Source organism: Nicotiana tabacum, chromosome 15 (assembly GCF_000715075.1).
Source record: "Nicotiana tabacum cultivar K326 chromosome 15, ASM71507v2, whole genome shotgun sequence".
NCBI lineage: Eukaryota > Viridiplantae > Streptophyta > Magnoliopsida > Solanales > Solanaceae > Nicotiana > Nicotiana tabacum.
The window spans coordinates 29,874,966-29,896,608 of NC_134094.1; the positions used below are offsets into that span (position 1 = coordinate 29,874,966).

The following is a 21,643-nucleotide window of genomic DNA, read 5'->3' on the forward strand; positions in this document are numbered from 1 at the left end:
GAGGAAAGTAAACTACAAACTCAAAAACTAACTAAAAAAAATCAAAAATACATAAGAGCCTCCACTGGTACTCTGGGGGCTTGCGGGACATCAGTCGGTCTCCGCACAGGCCTACGGGTAATATCTTCTTGAAGGTGGTCTAGGTCAACCATCACCTGTCGAACGAATGTCATTACAGAAGCAAAAAATATAGACTTGGTCATGTCTTCACATTCATGGAATTTTATTACAACATAATCAGCTATCTCTTTAATCCTCATTCTGATGACACCCTTTTCTTGAAGCAAACGTCCAATCTACTGGGCCCGAGCCTCTAACACTTATGTATCTGTGTTGTTTTGGTCTTGTAACTGTTGCAGGCTTTCTTGTAGTTGGTAAATCAATGCATAGCAATGCTCTCTTTCTGTCTTGAAATCCTTTATTTGCTTGACCATTTCATTTTCCAGGGTAACCAGCTTTTTCTGTAAAATTGCCTCTTCTTTGTCATATTTCTGCTTCAACTGGTGGGCTAATCTAGCATGTTCTTCTGCACTTTTGGCCAACTTTGATTGAGCATTTAACAAGTCCTTTTCGGCCTTTGTCAAATCAAAACCATAATCATGCACTTTTCGCCTTAGGTTGGTTATAATTTTCTCATCTCTCTCACTTCTTACCGGTGTCTCGGTGGCTATTTTCATTCTCTAGATTTGGGCTCGATGGGCTTCATTTTCCCTAGCCAACCTCTTCTTTTCCCCTTCATCTTCAGCTGCCTGCAAACTACTATCAAATTTGATTTTTTCAATTTCTGCTAATCACTGTAACCCAAAATATAGTCATTACATGTTCATTTCATACTAATTCTGCACAAAAAAAACAACAAATAGAATTCCAAAATTCAAAATCTAAGGAATTCGAACAATGTCCAAACAACACATACAGTTATTTATGAATTCACCTCATATCCTTATTTCTCAGTATACTCGGTCCAATTCGAATTTAAGGTTAAACAGTGAAGGAGTATTCAGCGAACATATAGATGAACAAACTGAGGCAAATTTTATAATGCTAAAACATCCGCATGGCAATACATAATCTGAGAATGAAATTAGTATCTGGATCGGTAGGAAACAACGCTAATGCAGCTAAATAAAAGCTGAAGGATGCAGTAGGGTAGGAGTTCAGCAGCGGATTCGAGTAAAACAGCAGCAGAAATAATATGATTCCAACCCGATTAAGCATTAAAACTTTCAAAATAATGTAGTGCAAAACCAGCAAAAATTGAAGCGGCTATCCAGATCCCTTTCACTCCTCTTGTTCGAAGCTTTTGTGTGTGTATGTGTGTGTGCTTTCGGTCCCTTTGCTGAGACTGAGGTGGGAGAGGGGACAGCTGCTCGGAGGGAATGGATAAGAAGAAGTCGGCGGCTAGGGTTTTTTATGTGTAAGGGGGGAATCTGATCTCTTCTTCATGGGAATGAAGGAAGTGGGGGGAGTGCGCCCATTCTCTGTTGTGGTTCCCGAGAGAGAGGGCAAATTAGGATCTATTTTAGGGATGAAAGGGGATATTAAGCCGGCGGGTAGCGGGCTTGAGCGAATGGAAGGAAAATGGGGCACTAGAAGTACCTGGCCCAAAGATGTAATGAGACCCTATAGCCTTCTCTTTTCTTTCTTTGTATTTTGCAAGACTAATCAATTTATTTAACACTCCTAATTCCAACTAATTTATAAAATTAACCTAATGACCTATTTTTCTATAATTAACTAATTTATTTAGCTAACCAATGCGTGTAGAGTTACTAATGTATTTTTTTGTGTGTGGGTATTTTAGTGTTTTACAAATGCAATTGATTATGCAATTAAAATCTAAAAAATGTAAAAATTAAAAATATTTTTGTATTTTCTTTAGGATTTAAAATGTAACTTAAAAATGCATCAAACATGAATACGTACAAAGAAAACTCAGTAAAAATATAGAAAAATAATTTAAAGCTATTTTTTAAAATTTTTAGGAAAAATTTTATATTAGGGCAAAAATTAGGCGCTCACAATATAAATTCAGAAGAGTATTAAAATACGGGGATACATATACTTATCAATCAATTCATTCAATACCATAATATTCAACAATAATTTCATGAAAAATTATCAAATAAATAATAATAATAATAAATTAAGCAGGAATATCTTAATTAAATAGGTAATTATTCAAAATAAAAAAATTTCACCTGCATGCTTTCACTCAACCATAACGCATAAGTACTCGTCACCTCACATATACGTTGTACCCGCATATTAAATCACGTAGCAAATAGATAAATAAGTCCTACTCCCTCAAGTCAAGGTTAACCACGACACTTACCTCGCTTTGCAACCAACTCAAGATTCCAATAAACCTTTTCCTCGCAAATTCGTGTCTGAAAGCTTCAAATCTAGTCACAAACAATTCAATATACTCAACACGAATCGTAGGAAATAATTCTATATGAATTTACAAATTTTCAGGATTAAAATATGAAATTCATTTTAAAAATCAATAGTGGGACCCACATATCGAATCCCTGAAAAACTAACAAAATCAGAACACCCATTACGAGACGAGTCCAACCATATAAAATAATCAAATTCCGATATCAAATGGACCTTCAAATCCTAAATTTTCGTTTTTGGAAAGTTTTACAAAAATTCCAATTTCTTCCATCTAAATCCGAAATATACGAGGAATATAAACATAGATTTATGAAATATAATTACTTTCGGGTATAGAACACTTACCCAAGTCGAAGTCGTGAAAACCTTCTTTGAAATCGCCCAAATTCGAGACTCAAAACTCAAAAATGAGTAAAAATGGCTAACTCTCGATTTTATGGGTTCTGTCCAGGTTTTTTTGTATCTGCGGGCACGAGTGCCGCATCTGCGAGAAAAATCTCGCATTTGCAAAGTGAGGCTGCCAGGCAAAATTCCGCATCTGCGGACTTCAATGTCGCACGTGCGACATCGCAGAAGCGACCAAACTTCCGCAGAAGCGGTCTCTTCCGCAGAAGCGCTTGGGCCTTCGCAGAAGCGATCGCGCATTTGCACCTCATTTCTCCGCAGAAGCGAAGGAGCTGGACAGTTCCCAGGTCGCAGAAGCGACCAGATTCTCGCATCTGCGGCTCCTTTTTCGCAGGTGCGAAACACCAGAACCAGACCTGCATATTTTTACAAAAATGATTTGAAATACGTCCGAAACTCACCCGAGCCATTCGGGACCTCGTCCAATTATACCAACCAATCCCGTAACATAATATAGACTTACTCAGGGGTCTCAATTCACATCAAATAACATCAAAATTATAATTCACACCTCGATTCGAACTTTTGAGTTTCAAACTTTGCAATTTACAAAACTCGTGCTGAAACGTATTAAACGAATCCGGAATGACTTCAAATTTGGCGCACAAGTCATAAATAACACAACAGAGCTATTGAAATTTTCAGAATCGAGTTCCGACCCCGATATCAATAAAGTCAAATTCGCGGTCAAACTTTTGAATTTATAACCTTTCAAACTTTCAATTTTCAACAAATGGCGATAACTCAAGCTAAGGACCTCCAAATTAAATTTCGGGCATACGCCCAAGTCTCAAATCACGATACGGACATACTGGAACTGTCAAAATACTAATCCGTGTCCATTTTCTCAAAACGTTGATCGAAGTCAACTCAAATGAGTTTGAAGCACTATTTCATATTTTAATCAATTTTTCACATAAAACTTTCTGAAAAAATTTACGGACTGCACACGCAAGTCGAGAAAATTTGAATGGTACTATTTGAGGTTTTAGAACACAAAAATAATTAATAAATTTAAAGATGACCTATAGGTTCATCACATTCTCCACCTCTAAAATAAACGTTCGTCCTCGAACGGAATTAGAAAAATACTTGAGCTGGTGAAAAGGTGTGGATATCTACTCCGCATGTCTGACTCGGACTCCCAGGTAGATGCTTCTATCGGATGATCTCTCCATTGCATCCGAACAGAAGGATAACTCTTAGACCTCAACTGTCGGACCTGCCGGGCTAGAATAGCTACCGGCTCCTCTTCATAAGTCAAATCTTTGTCCAATTGGACTAAGCTGAAATCTAATTCATGGGACAAATCAACATGATATTTCTCAAGCATAAACACATGGAACACCGGATGAACTGCTGATAAACTAGGTGGTAGTGCAAGCATGTAGGCTACATCACCCACCCTTTCAAGAATTTCTAAGGGTCCGATATACTTAGGGCTCAACTTGCCCTTCTTTCCGAATCTCATTACACCTTTCATAGGTGAAACCCGGAGCAATACTCTTTCTTCAACCATAAATGCAACATCACAAACTTTACGGTCGGCATAACTCTTTTGCCTAGACCGAGCTATGCGAAGTCGATCCTGAATGACCTTGACCTTATCCAAGGCATCCTGTACCGAATCGGTACCCAACAACCGAGCCTCTCCCGGTTAAAACTAGCCAACGGGCGAACGACATTGCCTCCCGTATAATGCTTCATATGAAGCCATCTAAATGCTCGGCTAGTAGCTGTTATTATAGGCAAACTCTGCAAGTGGCAAAAACCGATCCCAAGAGCCTCCAAAGTCTATAACACAAGCACGAAGCATATCTTCCAATATCTGAATAGTGAGCTCTGACTGTCCATCTGTCTGTGGGTGAAATGATGTACTCAACTCAACCCGCGTGCCTAACTCATATTGTACAACCCTCCAGAAGTACGAGGTGAACTGCGTACCTCAATCAGAAATGATAGACACGGGCACACCGTGAAGGGGAACAATCTCGCAAATGTAAATCTCCGCTAACCGCTCTGAAGAATAGGTAACTCCTACTGGAATGAAATGTGCTGACTTGGTCAACCTGTCCACAATGACCCATACTATGTCGAACTTTCTCTGAGTCTATGGGAGCCCAACAACAAAATCTATAGTGATACGCTCCCACTTTCACTCAGGAATTTCTAACTTCTGAAGCAAACCACCAGGTCTTTGATGCTCGTACTTGACTTGCTGACAATTTAAACACCGAGCTACATATGAAACTATATACTTCTTCATTCTCCTCCACCAATAATGTTATCGCAAATCTTAATACATTTTGGTGGCACCTAGATGAATAGAATACTGGGAACTGTGGGCCTCCTCAAGAATTAATTCATAAAGCCCATCCATATTGGGAACACATATACGACCTTGCATCCGCATAACTCCATCTTTCCCCACAACAACCTGCTTGGCACCACCGTGTCATACCGTGTCGTTAAGGAAAAGCAAATGAGGATCGTCATACTGTCGCTCTCTGATACGCTCATATAAAGAAGACTGAGCGACTGTGCAAGCTAGAACTCGACTGGTTTATGAAATATCTAACCTCACAAATTAATTGACCAAAGTCTGAACATCTACAACTAACGGCCTCTCACCAACCGGAATATACGCAAGGCTGCCCATACTCATAACTTTCTACTCAAAGCATCGACCACCACATTGGCCTTTCCAGGGTGATACAAAATGGTGATAACATAGTCTTCCAACAGCTCCAAACATATTCTCTGCCTCAAATTGAGATCTTTTTATTTGAAAAGATACTGTAGGCTACGATGATCACTAAATACCTCATACGAGACACCGTAAAGGTAATGCCTTCAAATCTTCAGTGCATGGATAATGGCTGCCAATTCTAAGTCATGAACAGGATGATTCTTCTCATGAACTCTCAACTGCCACGAAACATATGCAATCACCCTGCCATCTTGCATCAATACTACACCAAGCCCAATGCGAGATACATCACAATATACCGCATAAGATCCTGAACCTATGGGCAATACCAACACTGGTGCTGTGGTCAAGGAAGTCTTGAGCTTCTGAAAGCTCAACTCACACTCGTCTGACTATCTGAATGGGGCACTCTTCTGGGTCAATTTGGTCAGTAGGGATGCTATGGATGAAAATCCCTCTACAAACTGGCGATAATAACCTGCCAAATTCAGGAAACTCCAGATCTATGTAGTTGAAGTAGGTCTAGGCTAATTCTGAATTGCCTCAATTTTCTTAGGATCCACTTTTATGCCTTCAGCCGATACTACATGCCCCAAAAAGGCAACTGAGTCTAACCAAAATTCACATTTTGAGAATTTGGCATATAACTGATTATTTTTCAAAGTTTAGAGCACAATCTGAAGATGCTGCTCATACTCCTCTTGACTGCTGGAGTAAATCAAGATATCATCAATGAATACAACCACAGAAGAATCCAAATAGGGCTTGAACACCCGGTTCATCAAATCCATGAATGCTGCTGGGGCATTTGTTAGCCCAAATGACATCACTGGAATTCGTAATGCCCATACCGAGTCCAAAAAGTTATCTTAGGGACATCAGATGCCCTAATCTTCAACTGATGATAACCAGACCTCAAATCGATCTTTGAAAACACCTTTGCACCGTGAAGCTGATCGAATAAGTCCTCAATTCTTGGCAACAGATACTTGTTCTTGATAGTGACTTTGTTCAACTGCCGATAATCTATACACATTCTCATCGACCCATCTTTCTTCTTCATGAATAACACGCACGCACCCCAGGGCGAGACACTAGGTCTAATGAAGCCCTTATCAAGCAATTCTTGTAATTGTTCTTTTAATTCCTTCAACTCCGGCGGGGCCATACGGTATGGTGGAATAGAAATGGGTTGGGTGCCCGGAGCCAAATCAATACAGAAGTTAATATCTCTGTCGGGTGGCATCCTTGAAAAATCTATAGGAAATACATCTGGAAACTCACGGACAACTGGAACTGAATCCATAGAAGGAACTCCGCGTTGGGATCGCGAATATAGGCCAAATAAGCAAGACATCTCTTCTCGATCATACGCCGAACTTTCACGTAAGAGATAACCTTGCTGGTGGAATATCCAGGAGTACCTTTCCACTCTAATCGAGATAACCCCAGTATGGCTAATATCACCGTTTTGGCGTGACAATCTAATATAGCATGATAAGGTGACAACCAATCCATACCCAAGATGACATTAAAATCTACCATAACAAGAAGTAGAAGATCCACACTAGTCTCAAGACTCCAAATAGTAACCTCACATGAACTATAGGCATGATCTACCACAATATAATCTCCCACCGGTGTAGACACACACACAGAAGCACTCAGCAATCACGAGGCACAACCAGATATAAAGCAAAATAGGAGGACATATAGGAATAAGTAGATCATGGATCAAATAGAATTGAAGCATCTCTATGGCAAACTGGAACAATACTTGTGATCATGGCATCGGATGACTCGGCCTCACTCTTAGCTGGAAAAGCATAAAATCGGGGTTGGCCCCCACCACTCTGAACCACGTCCCTGGGACAACCTCTAACTGGTTGGCCTCCACCTCTAACGACCTCCACCTCTAGCTGTCTGACCCCTGCCCCGAGCTAGCTGTGCGGGTGGTGGAATAGCTGGTGCTGGAATCATAGCACGAGAAACCTGTTGTTGTATGCTGCCCTGAGATCTGGGGCAAAATCTAGCAATGTGCCTTGGATCACCACAAGTATAACATAATCTCAATTGTTGTGACTGCTGACCCTGGAACTGTCCATGTCGACCTGGATAACCACCTTGATGACTCCGGATCGGAGGTGCACTAATAGGAGCTGGTGGTGCACTATAAGCTAGCCGGTCGGAATAAGGCATATGAGGGTCGGGACCACCTGAAGCATTGTGGGATGCCTGGAGCGCAGAATGAAAAGTCCTGGGAGGATGGCCTCTACCAAAATTACCCCTGCCTCCAGACGAGGCACAACTTAACCCACCGAAATGACGAGACCTCTTATCAGACCCCTGATCTCTCTCCTGTGTAAGAACCATCTCGATCCTTCTAGCAACATTAGCAGCCGCCTGAAAGGAAATCTCACTTCTGGTCTCCTAGGCCATCTGAAGCCTGATAGGGTGAGTAAGTCCCTCAATAAACCTCCTCACTCTCACTCCCTCAGTAGGAAGTGAAAGGAGAGCATGACGGGCTACATCACTACTAGAAAAATACAAATTTCCCAGGGAAATGTTTCACAGATATATTATCAGTGGCAGTTCCCACTGAAATATAAAACAAATCAGTGGGAAATGGAAAAGATTTCTTTCCCTTTTTTAAAAAAAACGTTCCCACGGACTATAGGTGGGAACTAATTGGTGCAAAAAAGCTCGTAATTTGTTTCCCACCGAATCAGTGGGAAATGTCATTAAAAATAAAATTATTAAAATTTACCCAATGAAACGGTGGGAACCTAAGATAAAAAATTATTTTAATATTCCCACTGCTGCAGTGGAAAGCTCAAAATTTCGAATTCTTATTTTTGGTCCAAAAACTCGCGAGCTTAAAAATTATTTCACCAAAAAAATTGAATTTATATAAGACAATTTCCACAAATTTACCGAGTGAATCAGTGGGAAAGTATTTCCTATTACATTAGGTATACCCCTTATTTTCCTTCTCTTTTTCACTCTTATTTTTCTCTTTCTCTCTCATTCTCTTAATTCGCAGACCTTTCCCCCATTTTCAGAAATCAGTGAGCTTTCACTAAGCTCATGCAAAATCGATAAGGCCTCTCTCTCTCTCTCTCTCTCTCTCTCTCTCTCTCTCTCTCTCTCTCTCTCTCTCTCCTTTCTTTCTCCCTTTTATGATTTTACCCTAAGTGCCTAAAAACCTAGGGTTCCTCCATGCCTAAAAATCTACCTTTTGTGTGTGTGTTTGTGTGTGTAGGTGGGGTGTAAAAATATAAATTGTTTCTTTTACATTAATTTAGTGATTAAGGCCAGTTGGGTCGTGCGCCAAATATGGCGAAAAATAAAATCTGATGAGTAATGTATTGCACCGTCACATCCGAAGGTTTTGACCTTTTTATTTATTTTTTATTTTTTGGGGAGGAAAGCAAACTATATAAACTGAGTTTAAAGTCAGTGGTTTCAAGCATTAGCATATACTACAAAACTAAAGTGAGTTAGAAAAAAACAGTGAGAAGAGAGCTATCAGATGGTTGAGACCAGCAGGAATGGTTTATACTTTTGAAACTTTGCAAAAGAATGGATGTTGTCATATATCGATGAAAACATGTAGATTTTCCTACCTAACTTTGGAGATGGAGAAAGAGGACAATAGATTTTCAATGGAAGAATGGAATAAGTTGCCAAGAGTTTTTACATTTGGGTTTTATACATAGAGAAGTTTGACGATATAGCCACTCTATAAAATGGAAGTTATGTCAGCAGCTTTAGGGGAGAGGCCTATCTTAACTGTTTTATAATAAAATGTAACTTATGTAAGCTGATTCTGATGGAATTTTCCCCTTGAATGAGTTAATTACTTCAATATTTATGCTTGAAGATCGAGCCTGAGCCGCTATGGATTTAAACTTTTAGCTTATAGAATGATAGGAATGTCAGCTATGTTTCTGCTGCACTACCTCAGATTGGAAATGTAAAGAGCGTTCAATTTACGTTCCCTGTTTCTCTTTTACTCTGTCAACCCAAGTATTACAAATCTTTCTAACAATTCTATATATTATCGCCTTTTGTTCTGTGTTAGATAGAACCTTGTTTTTCTTACCTATTATTTGTTACTACTTATTATTAGAATGCACTTAATAGAGAAGCATGATCAGTGAGACACTGAATTCATATAGCCGATCTTGATATTGAGGCATAGTTATTTTTGTTGTTAACTTAAGATGAGCTTTTCCATAAACGCTACTGGTGCTTTAATAAAAAATCCTTTATTGTGCATGAATATTATATCTATCCTCCAAGTTTAAATTTATTTATGGATGATAACCAATGTGTTAGAATCTTGGTTTGACTTTTTAAACTGATTACAAGAACTTAATAGGAGCATTTCTATGAAAAAGTACTTTTTATTCATAGTAATTTGATCTAGAACCATAGCCTTTTCTTGACTTATAAAAAGACGAATAAAAGTGAGTTCTTTAATGTATATTATTCATAATTAATTGTAAACTAAGTGAGTTCTTTAAGGTATACTATTCAAGATTAATTGTAAACTAACTTGAAACAAATAAATTATTATAAGTCTATTCATTTGTTTGTGTGTATTTGTGTACTAGATAGAACGTGAACATCGTAGATGGATGTACGATATGAATCATCCTAATCGTTGTGGATTAAAGGAAGAATTTTCGATGCAAATGGTTTGATCCCACACCAAATAGAGGTAGAAAGGTACACCCACAATACAAAATAATAGAAGTTAAGCACTCGAAGGAGTATGAAACCTATGATCCATTTGTTATAGCACAAAATGTGAAGCAAGTGTATTGCGCTCCTTATCCGTTGACGTGTAAAAATAAGAATGAATGGTGGGTAGTTATTAAAACTAAGCCAGTTGGAAGAGTGGAAGTCGAAGATTCACTAGTTGTAGCATACCAAAATAATATATCAATTGTTCAACAAATTGTGGATAATGAATTAGAATATGAGCTGCATAGTGAAGGCATATACGAAGAAGTTGATCTGTCAGTTGAACAAAATTATAAAATTGGGATATATATGGCCAATGCGGAGGAAGATTCAGGTGATGAAAATGAATTCATTGAGGACGAAGAATTTTCTGATGAAAATGAAATAAGCGAGGAGGAAGAAACTGATAATGAAAATATAATAAGCGATGATGATGGAATGTATGATAAAAATGAAACAAGCGAGGATGATAATTGACATGTTTGTTTTTTCTAACTTATGTAGTAATTATGCTTTTAAATTTGTTGCTAAGAGAATTAACATGCTATTTTTTTTTTCTTATGCTTGTATTATTTCGATGGATGCTGAAGGTAAATCAAAGAAGAAGAAACAAGTTTTACGTAACTTAGGTCGTCTCCCTACCTCTCCACCACCTGTACCTTCTGGTCCGCATGTGCCTCCACTTACATGCTCGTCTTCAGTTCCACCTCCCTTATACTCTATACCACACCTAGGGTATACTGCTCCATCCTCTGCCCCTTACTATCATCATATATCTTCCCAAGACATAAAAGGGACGTTTTCATCTAGACCTGCTTGCCCATCTATGCCTACACCTAGACCTGCCATACCCCTATCATCTACTCCAGTCATTCCATCCCATGGCATTCAATCGTCATCGTCTCCCGTTATTCCTTCATCATCTTCCCCCGTCATACCCTCTTATTCTACTCCTAGCATGCCCACATCTTCTATTCGGCCTGCAAAGCACTCTTTCATGCCTTCATCTGAATCTATACATGTTCAGGATCCTCCAAATATTGGAATAGATAGCCCTCCGACGTTCCATGCATTGATAGTGATTCAGTTACACAGCCTCCTATACATGCTTAGGATCCTCCAAATGTTGGAAGGTTAGATGATCTCGGGAGGTTGATTATCATTCCCGATGGAGATGGGTAAGTATTATTTGTTTATTTTCTAATTAATTATAAATCTAGTTTCTAACATGTTTAATTTAATGCAGGTTTCATCCTTGTACTCACGCTACAAAAGCTGTGGTTGAATTAATGTGTTTATTTTATCATGGACCTTGAAGGTTTTGGTCAGATGTTCCATGGAACATTAGGGACAGGATGTTTGATGAATTTAGGGTAAAATAAATTATTTCATTTTTCAATTCATATTTAACTAATCTAACAAATTAATTATTTGCAGATGAAGTGTGCTTGGCCAGTTGAACGTGAGGCTGAGGTACGAGGCATCCTTTTTAAGAAATGCGCTGATAGGTTGACTGATATGCTTTGAGAAGCTCGAGATAACAAAGAGATGCCAGGTTGGATTAGTGAGGATATATGGACTAAACTAACTGAGTATTGGACCTCCGTGGAATTTAAAAAGAAAAGTGAATTGGCAAAGGCAGCCCGTTTGTCTGACAAAGATGGCTCCTTGCACACGGGAGGTTCAATAAGTATGGGGGCTCATCGAAGAAGATTAGTATGTGTTTATTATACTAGTCTAGTCCTGTGTTTATATAATTAAGTTACTTATAAGGTAATTACTATAAGTAAATCTATGAAACAAACACTAATTGGTAGTTGGCCATCTAAAATGAAACAAGAACTTCATTACATGCATAACATATGAAATGCAAACACAATTTTTTTTAATGATAGCATGATAAGGATAAGAAAGAAGACAACCAAGAAACTGGTAATTGTGACGTCTTAAAACCTAATTCAACCTAGGTAAGGAAAAAAGAACTTTTATAAGTACGTTGTTAGCATCCCCTTCCTTATACATCCGCTGTCTACTGGGTGAACTCATACCAATACTTTCTTCCCTCTAATTACTGTTAAATAGTTTTTCATAATCAATGTAGACAAAGCATGAAATAAAGTCAAACCCCAAGTTTTAAATAATCAGTAAAACAAAGAAATTGCATCTTCAACTAATTGGTAAGTTGTTAAAATTTCAGTATAATTTTGAAGTTTCATAGACATAGCACTTTAATTTGAGAACAGTTAACTTATCTTTTTGAAGTTTCATGGACATAGCACTTTAATTTTACTTTTTTCATGTGTTATTTAACAGGAAAAGTCTTTAAAAAGACCAGCTACTCAAGATGAGGTATTTGAGTATACACATATGAAGAAGCTAAAGAATGGAACAAAGACAACTTGGATCGAGCCACGAGCCGATACAACCTATGTAAGATTTCAAGTTACTTTTTAATATTTTTTATTAATTAAATTTGTTCATATAATAGTTGTAACTTTTTTGCAAAATACTTTCAAATAATCCTTGAAGGAGTTCATTCAAAGCCAACCAACTGATGATCAAGGAAAGCCAATCCAACCATCCAGGAGAATTTTATGGACTTGTGGATTAAGGCGGCTGGTGGCGTACATAAGGGAAGAGTTTACGGCCTTGGATCAGAGTTTAGTTCTAGTCGTCGGTCTTTTGGATCTGGTGGTTCTTCTTCCTCAAGGTCCTCAATTAATCAGGATGAGTTTGAGCTATTGAATAGAAGAATAGCAGAGATCATTGAGTTGTATGCACAGGAAAGGACTGTGCGAGAAGAGGAGGCAAAGCGAAGGGAGGAAGAAGATAGGCGGAGGGAGGAAGAAATGAGGCAAAATGATGCTGCATTTGCACGTGTTACTGGTGACGTTGAAAGCCTCAAGACCCAACTAAACTCCCTCTTAGCATCTGGTGCATTTCCTCTACCACGTTCTCCATCGCGCTCTAACAAGACTAAGGAGTAGTTTCTTTTATTAATCTGATTTTGGGTGGGACTATGATGTTGGATATTATATATCAATTGGATAAGATTGAATGCTGAATTTCTTATTTGAATGTTTAGTTGCATTATTGGTTTCTAGTATTTTCAGTTTTGGTTGGTTGTTAATTAATGAAATGGATCGGAAGATGCTGATTTTTATGTGTGAATGTTTAATTGTATTTAGATTGTTGGTGGTTGTATTTTTTGTTTGGCAGGTGGTGCATTATAAAAAGCAGCATTGTGCACAAAAATAATTTTCAGATTTCCCACGGAATTCCCACTAAATCCATGGGAAGGTTCGTCACTTAGTTACAAAACTTGCATATTTCCCACTGATATCGGTGAAAAAGTTCATACTTATTTTAGGAATTTGCATTTATCCCACTGATATCGGTAGGAAAGTTCATACTATTATTTTTAGAATTTACATATTTCATACGGATATCGGTGGGAAAGTTCATACTTTATTTTTCAGAACTTGCATATTTTCCATAGTTATCAGTGGGAAAGTTCATACTTTATTTCCAGATCCCCATGTATTTTTTTCATCACTTCCCTGGCTAATGTATTAAAATTAATAAAAATTACTAATAATATTTTCCACTGATTGTTGGTGGGAAACTTCATTATTTTTCCTATTAAATCTTCTCTGAAAAAACCGTGGGAAATTTCTCACCTCTTCCCTGGGAAGATATTTTCGACCAAGCGATTTTTGCACCAGTTTCTCACTGATTTAGCCATGGGAAAACCATATGTTTCTAGTAGTGGATCTACAAAACGGGTCTCGTATTGAGTAATAGTTATACTGCCTTGCTGGAGATGCTCAAATTGCCTACGATAATCCTCCATCAATGTGATAGGGAGGAACTTCTCTAGAAATAGCCGTGAGAATTGCTCCCAAGTCGGTGTAGGCGATCCAGCTGGTCTGGTCAACATAAAATCTCTCCATCATCTCTTGGCAGAACCCGTCATCTGAAATACAACAAAATCGAACCCATTGGTCTCAACTATACCCATGTTCCGCAATACCTTATGGCAGCAGTCAAGATAATCATGTGGGTCCTCAGAAGATCTACCACTGAAGTGAACTGGAAAGAACTTAGTAAACTTATCCAGTCTCAATAAGGCCTCAGAAGACATGGCGGGCCTATAACCGGCCTGCGCTGCAACAACTGGCTGAACTACCCTAACTGGCGGGACTGCTGGAGCCTGATTCTGGGGAGCCATCTGCTCCGGAGCAGGAGTAGTGGGAGTTTGTGCTCTTCCCCCAGCCTGTGAGATGGCTGGTGCCACTGGAAATGTACCATTCTGGGCCACGCCCTCCATAAGACTTACCAAACGGGCTAGAGCGTCCTGAAGCACTGGAGTAGCTATAAATCCCTCCGGAACCTGAACTGGTCGAACCGGTACAGTGTGAACTGGAACCTCCTCCTGAAGATCCACCTGAGGTTCTACAACATGTATTATTGCTCGAGCTCTATACTGAGTTCTATCTTTGCCTCTGCCTCGGCCCCTAGCACGACTTCGGCCTCGACCTCTACCCCTAGTCATAGTTGCCACCGGGGGCTCTGGTCCTTGTCAGTCGGTAGATGTATTACCTGTTCTCACCATCTATGAGAGAATAAAAATAGAATGGTTCAATCATCGGTTATAGAATAGAATCGCACGACAGAATAAGAAAGAAGTGATATTGTTCCTAAACTTCATAGCCTCTGAAAGATAAGTACAGACGTCTCTGTACCGATCCTTCAGACTCTACTAAGCTTGCTCGTGACTCGTGAGACCTAAGTAACCTAGTGCTCTGATACCAACTTGTCACGACCCGAAATTTCCACCTTCGGAACCGTGATGACGCCTAACATTTCACTTGCTAGGCTAGCCAACATTAGAAAAATCTTAACCATTTTTAAACAAATCAATTTAAGCGGAAGTCAATTACTGAAATAAAGTGCGAAAGACCACAACAACCGAATCATCAAAATACATCCCCGAATCTGGTGTCACAAGTGCACGAGCTACTAGAATAATACAAAAAAAGGTCTGAATAAAATTTAAGCTGTTTCAAAGATAATACATAGCTAAGATAAGATAGAAGGGGACTTCAAAACTGCGGACGTTGTGCAGTTATACCTCAAGTCTCCTCTGAGTAGCTGGATCCGAGCAAGTCTATGGTACTCCACTGGGACCAAGTCTAAAATCTGCACAAGAAGTGCAGAGTGTAGTATGAGTACAACCGACCCCATGTACTCCGTAAGTGTCGAGCCTAACCTCGACGAAGTAGTGACGAGGCTATGATAAGACACGTACGTAAATAACCTGTACAAGTATGTACACATACGAAGCAATAATAGCACAATAAATAATAATTTATAAAGGGAACATGCGAATGGGGATGATATAGTAATTTCAGCAGGAGAAGTGTCACGTAGCAGCCAATTAATTTATCAACAATAAAATGAGCAGTTGATAATATAAAAATGGCACGGAACCACCCTTCGTGCTTTTACTCTCATTCTCCCATAAATTTATAAATAAATAATAAGATTGGCACGGCATCACCCTTCGTACTTTAACTCTCTTTTGGCACGGCATCACCCTTCGTGCTTTTACACTCTTCCTTACCATGAAAATAATAATATAAATTCTGAAGAGTATTAAAATGCGGGGATATATATACTTATCAATCAATTCAGTACCAAAATACCGACCTCACCTTCCAAAATATTCAACAATAGTTTCATGAAAAAAGATCAAATAAATAATAATAATAATAATAATAATAATAATAATAATAATAATAATAATAATAATAATAATAATAAATTAAGCAGGAATATCCTAATTAAATAGGCAATTATTCAAAATAAACAAATGCTACCCGCATGCTTTGACTCAACCACAACACATAAGTACTCATCACCTCATATATACATTATACCCGCATATTAAATCACGTAGCAAATAGACAAATAAGTCATACTCCCTCAAGTCAAGGTTAACCACGACACTTACCTCGCTTTGCAACCAACTCAAGATTCCACTAAACTTTGCCTCACGAATTCGTGTCTGAAAGCTTCAAATATAGTCACAAACAATTCAATATACTCAACAGGAATCGTAGGAATTAATTCCATATGAATTTATAAATTTTCTGGATTAAAATCCAAAATTTATTTTAAAAATCTATAGTGGGATCCACGTCTTGAATCCCGAAAAAACTCACAAAATCAGAACACCCGTTCCGAGACAAGTCCAACCATATACAAATTATCAAATTCCGATGTCAAATGGACCTTCAAATCCTAAATTTTTGTTTTTGGAAAGTTTTACAAAAATTCCAATTTCTTCCATCTAAATCCGAAATATACAATGAATATAGACACTGACTTATGAAATATAATCACTTTCGGGTATAGAACACTTACCCAAGTCGAAATCGTGAAAAACTCCTTTGAAATCGCCCAAATCCGAGACTCAAAACTCAAAAATGAGTAAAAATGGCTAACTCTCGATTTTATGGGTTCTGTCTAGGCTTTTTCGCATCTGCGAGTTCACATTTGCAAGAAAAATTTCGCATTTGCGAATTGAGGCTGCCAGGCGAAATTCCGCATATGCGGACTTCAATGTCGCACCTGCGACATCGCAGAAGCGACCAAACGACCGCAAAAGCGGTCTCTTTCGCAGAAGCGCTTGGGCCTTCGCAGAAGTGGTCGCGCATCTGCGCCTCATTTCTCCGCAGAAGCGAAGGAGCTGGCCGGTGCCCAGGTCGCAGAAGCGACCAGCTTATCGCAGAAGCCACCAGCTTCGCGCAGAAGTGGTTGCGCATCTGCGGCTCCTTCTTCGCAGGTGCGAAACACCAAAACCAGACCTGCATATTTTTACAAAAATAATTTGAAACACGTCCGAAACTCACCCAAGCCACTCGGGACCTCGTCCAATTATACCAACTAGTCCCGTAACATAATACGGACTTACTCGGGGTCTCAATTCACATCAAATAATATCGAAATTACAATTCACACCTCGATTCGAACTTTTGAGTTTTAAACTTTTTAATTTACAAAACTCGTGCCGAAACGTATTAAACGAATCCGGATGACTTTAAATTTTGCTCACAAGTCATAAACGACATAACGGAGCTATTCAAATTTTCAGAATCAGGTTCCGACCCCGATATCAATAAAGTTAAATTCGTGGTCAAACTTTGAAATTTATAAGCTTTCAAACTTTCAATTTTCAACAAATGGCGATAACTCAAGTTAGGGACCTCCAAATTAAATTTCGGGCATACGCCTAAGTCCCAAATCACGATACGGGCCTACCGGAACTGTTAAAATACTGATCCGGGTCCGTTTTCTCAAAACGTTAACTGAAGTCAACTCAAATGATTTTGAAGCACTATTTCACATTTTGATCAATTTTTCACATAAAACTTTTCGGAAAAATTTCACATAAACAATAGATGCCTACAATTTGTTTTTTCCTTTTTCCGCTACTTTATTTTTCGGGTAACTCTAGTGTATTTTCTTATGAAAAGATCAAATAGAAAGAAGCAATTTGATGTAACAAGCCCGGGGGGGAGGGGGGGAATATAAAGCAAAAAAGGATAAAACAAACATATATTTGCAAAATATTGCCCAATCCATCCATAGTATTTGTATGGAACAAAAATTACGCATTCCCCCAAAATAAGTAAGAGATTGCTATATGAATTCTTACTTATCATATTTCAAATTTAAATTCATCTCAAGCCAATATTCATCATATTTGTATGAAAGTACTAATTTACATATCTAGAGCATGCCATCAGGCGAGTCTTCGAGCCGCGAGTCTATATTAGTCGGGCCTAGAGAACCCAAAAGTAATGACATGAAAAAAAGGTTTAACCACACTAGAAGAAGGAAAAAAATGAAAGAAAAAAGAAATAAAAGATCATCAAATATTATTAGTAATATAATTGTTAGTAGCTAGTGATGATATGGAGAAGTTGCTTGAATTCTATTCTTTCTCTTTTGCAGAAATCCTTGCAAAGATCTCTTCATGGAAAGACCAGTTTGAGTTTGTAACAATGGTGATGATGCCTCTGAAATTGGTGATGAAGTCTTTGTATTCTCCTCCATTTCTCTACTTGCGAGATATATTATTGCTTTCGCCTGCATTTTCATTAAGGAAAATAAATTAATTAGGAATTATTAAAAAAATTACTAATATGTTAGAAAGAAAATTAAAGGGAAATTACAATTTTCAGAGCCGTGAAAGGAACTTAATTTGTATACGCCAATAGTATGTAAAGAGTTTTTTAACTATCAACTTATTTTAACCTATATCGTTACAAAAGACCCGCCTTTAGATTACAAATTATAGAAGAAAGTGATTTTTGTGTATGGTCACAATCTCTTTCTGATCAAAATTCTCTTTGATCCTATAGGTTTTAAGGAAATAATAAAAAATGAATCTTCCTTAACCAAAATCAATCTATTTTTTGAATTCTTGACCACCTACCTCCCCCAAAAGAGGAAATTTAAGGGCACCGTGGCTTTCGTTTCTTGGGTCGAATTATTCAATTTTATGAGAATTTCCATGAAACTTCAGTTCAATTCGTTATCAAATTTCTCTGTACCACCTTCCACGGTTGTGACATGAAGTAGCATCATTAATAAATACGAGAAGACAAATTTGTATACACATTGCATTTCAGCCGACACGGCATATATATGATTAATGTTTTCGTAGTACATAATCTGTTTTATTATGATGTTCCATATTCAAATAGCGGAGATTCACAAAGAAGTATTGCGTTATTTACCAGTGAGTGGTATTATTGGACTGATCTTTTGGTGGAGATGTTCTTTATTTTAGATAATGAAAGCAATCCATTATTACCCACCCAAAGAAATACGACCTCTCTCACATATATGGTTATGCCGGAAAGGTATGGACTTTTTATAATATTATATTAATTTTGATTTTTATGAACAGTTACTATTTACTAATACTCTAATAGTTACCTCTTCCATGATCAAATACTAAATAATATTAGAATTCTAGTATCTTGGAAGTTAAACTCCACTCAAATTCATAATATAAAGCTTTGTTCAGGAAACAAAAACACAGAAATTAAAAAGAGAAAAATCTGCAGATATACAAACCTGAAGCTCTGTAGCATCAGAAACCACAACTTTCCCATTGTAAAATATTGTTAGCTGTTGCTTCTCTTCTGTGCTCTGGTTATTCCTCCTATAAAAGGAAAGAGAAAAGTGAATATTCAATACCGTATGCATATTTACGGACTAATCCATAAAGATTGGCATTTTTTATATGCTATAATTATTCCATATATGCTATAATTATTCCATATATGCATTTGTATTTTCTATTATATGATCAGTGATATTAGAGAAAAGGGGAAATATTTGAACTTTTCAGAACTCCAAACATAAATAGATAGAGAGAGAGAGAGAGAGAGAGAGAGAGAGAGAGAGAGAGAGAGAGAGAGAGAGAGAGAGAGAGAGAGAGAGAGAGAGAGAGAGAGAGAGAGAGAGAGAGAGAGACATAAATAGATAGAAAGAGAAAGAAAGAGAGAGACTCACATGGAGAAGTAAGGGGTCGTAGTGCAATCTTTAGGAGAAAAAGAAACACAAGGAGGGACAAGCCTTAGTTCCAAGTTACAGTTTCTTCTCATCTTTATTCAACTTCAGCCACAGATACTACTACAGATCAAAAGTTGGTAAAGAATGGAGCTCTGAAGTAGGTTCAATGAAAAGAATATACTATATTAATTAATGAGTCAAGAACGGAAGTTGGAAACAAGTTAAAGGATATATATATAGGAGAGAATGAAGAAGAAGAAAGGGACTTTGAATATGTACACTACTTTAAATGGTACTACGTAGTATTTTAGATGGTGGAGTTGGGTGTGGGGGTCAAGGACTGGATTTAATATAGGAGTAGTTGATAAAATAGACGCTTCAAACACGAATCTCACACTTCCATAAATAAATAGAAAAGGTGTAAAAGAATATGTACAGAAAAATGGGCTTCCCTCACACACAAACAGCTGTTAATTACACGTGATACATGAGGTTTTTTCATATTTATTTCACTCCTATACATAATACAACGCCAACTTCATTCTGCGGTTTATGCGCTAATTTTGCGTCTTTATTATAGTGTTCCATGCACGTTTATCAGTCGGCCCGCAAGCTTTCCTTATTCTCCGTTTTAATTTATTTTGACAAAAAATGACTTTTAAAATTTTATGGTCTTAAAAGTTTTAAGGATGAAAGTTTTGTAGGATCACAATATTTAGTTGGTTATAAAATCTTCTTATTAAGAGTAAAATTAATAAAATAAAAAGTTCACAATTAAATATTTTTAAATATAAAAATATATCATTCTTTTACAACGTACTAATAAGAAAAGTGTGTCAAATAAATTGAATAATATGAAGTATTTATTAATACTCTCTCTATACCCTTTTATGTGGTGCAGATTGAATAGGCACGAAGTTTAAAAGAAAATATATTTTTAAATATTTATGATCTAAAAAAAGCGATAATATTTATATGGCTATAAATTATTATACTCTCTTTCTTAGTTTCACGCTGGACTAAGAATAAATTAAAAAAATTAAAATTATATTATTTTTAAATATAAAAAGGTATCAAATTAATTTTTGTAAAGATAAACCATAAAAGAACACGCATTACATTAATTGAGATAAAAGAAATATTTTCAAATTTATATTCGCTAAAGTTCTTTTAGAAAGAACAAAAGGTTGGAACGTATTCGACATGCTCAATTTGAAAGTATATAATATATGGATTTCTTCGAGATTTGCGAAATCATTCTTCTGCTTATCTAAGTGCCCTTTTTTTTCATTGATTGAAATCAAAAATCGAACCGATTAAATCGAACCGAACATGAATAAATCGAACCGAATCGAAGTTATTATGGTTCGGTTTTAGTTATTAAAATCACAAACCGAAAACCGAATTAATCGAACCGAAATTCTACAAAACCAAACTGAACCGACCAATGCCCACCCCTAATAGCATGGTTATAAAAAGTTCTTTGATCTGGACAGTAGAAAAGATGAAAACGTGAAATTAAAATGTTGAATTTTTTTGCATATTTGCTAAAAAAAATTGGAGAACTCTAGAAATCATATATATTGCAAGTTGAATCATATATGATTGTGGAAATTTTTTATCTCATATAAATATACACTCCATTTTATTTTATTTTAAATATAATTACGCCTTGTGGTGGCGTTACCCTTCCTTTAATCACCAAAATTATACAATAGAGAGGTGGAATGTCAACTACCCTTACCTCTCAATTCCTGCAATTATTTGCGCACACAAAAT

The 21,643-nt window shown here is 37.3% G+C and overlaps 1 protein-coding gene across 1 annotated transcript; it reads right to left on the minus strand.

The window, feature by feature from the left end:
• Positions 1-18,014: 18,014 nt before the first annotated feature.
• LOC142169435 (protein TIFY 5A-like) lies at positions 18,015-20,227 on the minus strand. Its single transcript, XM_075230712.1, has 3 exons — positions 19,865-20,227; positions 19,424-19,511; positions 18,015-18,427 (listed from the first exon to the last, which is right to left on the minus strand). Exons 1-3 carry the CDS (start codon positions 19,954-19,956, stop codon positions 18,242-18,244), a joined length of 366 nt encoding a protein of 121 aa, XP_075086813.1. The 5' UTR covers positions 19,957-20,227; the 3' UTR covers positions 18,015-18,241.
• Between the last annotated feature and the right edge of the window lie 1,416 nt (positions 20,228-21,643).